The sequence below is a fragment of the Sinocyclocheilus grahami genome, unplaced genomic scaffold, assembly GCF_001515645.1.
Source record: "Sinocyclocheilus grahami isolate Dianchi unplaced genomic scaffold, SAMN03320097.WGS_v1.1 scaffold3445.1, whole genome shotgun sequence".
Taxonomy (NCBI): Eukaryota; Metazoa; Chordata; class Actinopteri; order Cypriniformes; family Cyprinidae; genus Sinocyclocheilus; species Sinocyclocheilus grahami.
This window is the reverse complement of record NW_015508570.1, coordinates 10,742-16,483: the sequence shown is the minus strand read 5'-3', so window position 1 is coordinate 16,483 and position 5,742 is coordinate 10,742. Positions and strand designations below refer to the sequence as shown.

At 47.0% G+C, this 5,742-nt stretch overlaps 1 protein-coding gene across 1 annotated transcript in view; it reads left to right on the top strand.

The window, feature by feature from the left end:
• LOC107576290 (dnaJ homolog subfamily C member 16-like) overlaps positions 1–5,644 on the top strand; it is a 10,088-nt gene extending 4,444 nt beyond the window's left edge. Inside the window, exons 8-9 of the mRNA XM_016262497.1 lie at positions 5,181–5,311; positions 5,401–5,644. Of these exons, the coding sequence (XP_016117983.1) occupies positions 5,181–5,311; positions 5,401–5,644 (375 nt within the window). The remainder of the gene's footprint in view (positions 1–5,180; positions 5,312–5,400) is intronic.
• The last annotated feature ends 98 nt before the right edge of the window (positions 5,645–5,742 follow it).

Sequence of the window (5,742 nt, the reverse complement as noted above, 5' to 3'; positions counted from 1 at the left end):
GGGGAAGAGTCTCTCGATTCCCCTTGTTTTTCACATCATTCTGATATTGATGTGCTTTCTACGAGTGCTTCAGATTATTTTTTCGTGATCACGGAGATGCTGTAGATGTTGCTGCACAACCATCTCCAGCAGCAGAGGGGTCTAGCGGAGGGTCAGTTCAGTCATCTGGACAGGCCCAGTCCTCTTCCGATGATACTTTGGTTGTACTTCGAATGGCAAATTGCTCGTCTAGGACTTGATGAGTCACCGGTCCAGTTTGCCCAAACAAATTTTTTTTCAGACAGGCCACAGCTGCGACTTCTTTCACCATGCCACTGTGTAAAGGTTCTGGTCCACCTAAGCAGCACTCAAAGATTGCTCGGACGCTAGCATCTATGGCTGAAGCAGATTCCATCGGGGTGAGTCATACTCCGGAGATAGAGCAGCCTGTTGCAGCTTTGGTGGTGTCTCCTGACGAGGCACTACGAGGGAATGTGCGACGTCCCAGCGCTCAATATGGTCGGAGGGATTCCCTACTAAAAAAGGCATACGAGTCTGTTGCCTACATTACTCATGCGGAAAACCCAATTTGCCAGTTACTTCTTGCTGCCACCAGTACGTTGGAACCCGCAAATGTTGATCCCTCTATTTCACAGTTTCTGCAAACTGCTCTCTTGGCAATGGGCCATGTGACCCGCGAGCTGGGTAGTCTTACAGCCACGCTCCTGGCAGCCCGCTGCCAAGTGTGGCTTGCCCAAGCACGGCTACCTGAGGACTGTAAGAAAACCTTGAGAGATCTTCCATTTATTCCTGGGCATCTTTTTGATCCTAATGTTCTGGAACTGTTGGAAAAGAGGGTAAAGCTGTCTGAGGCCACTCGTCAGCTGACGCAGGTGCAGCACAACCCTACCTTTAGGATGCCAGCAGTTCAGACCCGTCATCACTATGCCACATCGGAGCAACATTTCCGCCGGCACGCTACACCTCAGTCACAGCCCCCTCAAAGGTCTTGTGTTACTGAGGATGTGAGAGTTTTTCGGCCACCTCATCGACAGTTGCCAGGGGGACCCCGTCAGCGCGACCACTAAAAGTCGCACACATAAAGCTTGAGACATTCAGATTTTCAAGAATTGTTCCTATAATCATCAGAGACAGTTCGTACAATGGCTCTCTCTCTGGAAATTTGTTCACTGTTAGAGAAGGGAGCCATAGAAAAAGTTAATCCCCTCGTTCAAGGAGACGGGTTCTATTCGACATATTTTCTTGTTCCGAAGAAGGACGGTGGTTTCCGCCCAATTCTCGATTTGAGGCACCTGAATTTGTTCCTGAAGGTCCTTCCTTTTCAAATGCTGCGCACAGCCGACGTTCTTCGGTCTGTGACAGCAGACGATTGGTTTGTAAGTGTCGACCTGAAAGATGCAAACTTTCACGTCCCAATTGCTGTTCATCACAGAAAGTTTATGTGTTTCAGTTTCTTGAATCAAGCGTACCAGTTCAAAGTGCTACCTTTCGAGCTTTCCCTTGCTCCTTGCGTCTTCACAAGGTGTGTGAGCACAGCTCTTTCTCCTCTTTGGATAAGAGGTATGCATATTCTGCCCTATTTAGACGACTGGCTTCTTTGTGCCCCCACGAAACAGCAGGCTGTGCAAGACTCCAGACTACTTTTGAGACATGTGCGGAAGTTGGGTTTTACTGTGAACGAGAAAAAGAGCTGTCTTATTCCAACACAGACCACTACGTTCATAGGAATGACCCTGAATTCCCACCTAATGTCTGCCTCCCTGTCTCAGGAATGTGTGACAAACATTCTGCAACTTTTGGCTCGCTTTCGCCAGGGTGTGTCTTTGCAGTACAAGGTGGTCCTGCGACTAATAGGGATGTTAATGGCGGCCACAGTGGTGATTCCCCTGGGTTTACGCCACCTCAGACCACTACAGTTATGGAACAACAGTTTGCGGCTAGATCCCACCAGACATCGCCATCGGCTGGATGTAATTTCTCACCGTTGCATCCGTGCGTTGAAGAGGTGAGAGTTTCTGAAGGCAGGAGTGCCCCTGGGTGTTGTTCCCTCTCATCGGGAACTGGTCAGGACAGACGCATCCCTCACAGGGTGGGGGGCAACGTGGAATCGGAGAGGTATTTGCGGGCGCTGGACACCGACCCAGGCCACAGAACATATCAATCTGCTGGAACTACGTGCCGTGTTCTTGGCTCTAAAATATTTCATGCCAGTCCTGGCAGGCCGCCTTGTTCTCAGTCGGTCCAACAATACCTCAACAGTGTTCCATCTGAACCACCAGGGCAGCACAAAATCTTGCAGGTCTCTACAGCTTACTCACGAGATCCTGACATGGTGTCAGCCGCGACTTGCTTCACTGAGGGCAGCTCATATTCCAGGAGTGTGCAACCAGACAGCAGACGCTCTTTCCAGGGATCAAGTATATCCAGGAGAATGGAGACTTCATCCAGATGTAGTGCAGGAGATCTGGCTACGATTTGGAAGATCGGAAGTGGATCTTTTTGCTTCAGAGATGACCACTCACTGTTGTTTATGGTTTGCAAGGACGGAAGTGTCCAGTCCCTTGGGACAGGATGCACTGTCTCATGAATGGCCGAACTGCCTAATATATGCGTTCCCACCTATCTCTCTGTTATGGGAGACGTTACACAGGATCTCCCTGTGCAAGCACAGAGTGCTACTCGTGGCACCACGTTGGCCAGCCAGACCATGGTTTCCTTTGTTGCTGAGACTTCTGATAGGCAATCCGTGGAAACTTCCCCTCAGGAAGGACCTCCTCTCCCAGCTGGAGGCAAGAGTCTGGCATTCGGATCCAGCTCGTCTGCAGCTTTGGGTCTGGCCATTGGGTTAAATCCTTCTCTGGAACATTGTGACTCTGCGGTTATCCATACCATCTCTAACGCCAGGGCTTCATCCACACGACATATTTATGCTTCCCGTTGAAAGCTTTTTTCTGCATGGTGTGGGGAGCGGGGGCTTGATCCTGCAACATGTGACATACCGAGCATCTTAAACTTTCTTCAACATTTACTGGAGGAGGGCAAGACAGCTTCCATGCTGAAAGTGTACGTCGCTGCATATCATGCTCCAGTTGGTGGATCTTCTCTTGGATCTCACAGTCTTGTCTGCAGTTTTCTGAAGGGTGCATGACGTCTGAACCCTGCTCGAACTCCTCACTTCCCTGCGTGGGATCTGCCACTTGTGCTTACAAGGCAACAGAGAGGCCACTGCCCTGGAGACTAACCTGCCATTCTGCTAGGGCCATCTCATCTTTATGGACTGTTTAAAGAGGAGTTTCCTTGGCGGATATCTGCACTGCCGCTACCTGGTCTTCTCCATGCATGTTTGCCCGGTTTTATAAAGGCAATTTTGCTGCTCATTATAGGGCCTTTCGCACCGCAGGAACCTTTTCATAGTACCAGAACTAATTGTGGAACTACTCACTTTTTGGCGTTTTCGCACCGCCGGAACTGGGAGCGATTTCAGTACCGGACTGCCTTTTTCTAGAACCAAATTAGCTCCTACTCTGGAGCAGGGTCTAACCAGCACAACTGGTACTAATCGTGACGCAAGTAGACATTGATTGGCCAAACGAGTATGAAAACACCCTCACCCGCCATGATTTAAAACACTGTGTAAACATACTGTAAACATTGTGTCAACTTATTTCGCAAGTATGGAGAACAGCGATAGATGGATGGACGCTGAAGTGCAGGCACTTGTAGCAAATGTAGCACTGCCAGGTGTCGTTGGAGATTCTTAGTCCTCCTTTCCATTCTTTCAATCGCTTTATGTATACGTCGACTTTCCATGTCTATTACTGTGAAACCCGCAAGACACAACAAAAACACAGCTCCGATCACAGTGTCCTCCATCCTCCTGTTGTTAACGCTGTTCTTTGTTTCTGTTGTTGAACGCCGTGCCCAAATGACGTCGCTGTCGACCGGTTCCTAGTACACACTGTAGGTGTGAATGCAACCCTTTAAATGGTACTGGGAAATAGTTCGCGCAAAATCGTCCCAGTACTTTAGTACTGTACATTTAGTTCTGGAACTAAAGCGGTGTGAAAGGCCCTAATGCCGTTAGTTCTGCGGTTCTTCTTAATTTACATCAGGTGGGTGGCATTCCTCATGACTATGTTGGTATGTGTCATTCATAAGTGTTTACACTGCCTCTGGCGGTCAGTAGGAATGAAACAGAACGCTAGTTACGCATGTAACTGTGGTTCTGTGAATTCCGGATGACCGCCAGAGTTCTTGGTCACTCGGAATGCGCGAGAAAGGCGTAACGAGGCAGAGTGCTGAGCTACGGTGGCTTATAACCCCCCATGGCTCAGCATTCGTCACTATGTGACTTTGTTTGTATGTTCTCTCAATCTATCTAGCTGGTGCTGCGATAATCCATAGTGTTTACACTGCCTCTGGCGGTCATCCGGAATTCACAGAACCACAGTTACCTGCGTAACTAGCGTTCACACGAACATTCGCAAACAGCGTCGCAAACTTGCGTGGTTGAAACTACAGCTCTTGACCTGTGGTTAGAAGCATAGTTTCTTGTTAATGAGACATATGGGTTAAAATAAATTATTCTCTTGGGCACAATAAGCAAGCTAACATGCAGTACAACCTATATTTTCATTCTATCTAAATATAATTGCATTTTAATCTATGTTTTTTGCGCATCCTCAATAAGTGCAGACAGAGTGAAGAGTGTGCCTGTGCATAAATGCCTAAGGGAACCCCAGAGGATTATGTAAGAGGGAACCCGTGATTAATCAGACATTCAAAAAAGCAAAATGACACGGAACAAAGAAAAAGTAAATTAGTCATCAGGTGCCATGTTCAATACAGCAGCACCTTAAGAGATCTCCAATCAGTTAAACAGCAGAAGTTATTACTCCACCACATGCGTGTCGGTGACGTCATTAACAATGGCCCTATATTGTTGAACTAATGTTGTTCAAACGATGGAGATGCAGCAGTGTTCGGGAAATAGTCGTGACTAGCTAGTTAGTTTCCACAACAATGCATTGTACTATGGTGGTCAAATCAGTGAGTTACATCGTTGTACTGGAAACGCACCCCAGGTTGGGGCTTCAGCAACATCTTTTTTTGTTTGAGATGTTTGAGAAGATATAAATATGTTTACCTTTTGACTTTCAATTAAACATTTGCTCCCTCAGGCTAAAGGGATGAAGAAGCAAATAATAGATGAGTTCATCTCCAACAACAAGTTCCTCCTGGCTCCTCGTCTGGTGAACCAGAAGCTATTTGATGAGCTTTGCCCTGTCAAACAGTTCCATCGTCGCAGGAAGTAAGATGGCCTTGTAAAAATCAGTGGAGTTAATCCGATTCAACATATTAAAGGGTCTTTTCCAATAGTCTGCGATGTCTTTTCCACAGATATTGCATTCTACTCATCACTGGTGAGGAAGAGTCCTTCGCCACAGGAAATGAAGCCTTCCTCTCGCTAGCCTCTGCAAACACTAATGATGTGCTGCGATTTGCTTACGTCTACCAGCGACGTCAGCAGCCCCTATGCGATGTTTTCTTGAAGAACAAAGACAGTACACCACCACAGGTAAATGTTATCTTCTTCATGCATTTTTGTTTCGAGAAGAAAATACTTGAGCATTATAGGGGTTGACAGATATATTATTTCGAATGATTGTTCGACATTATTAGTTGCTTTTTGCATCAATTATTGCAGACAGAGAATGGAACAATACATTTATTCAAAACAAT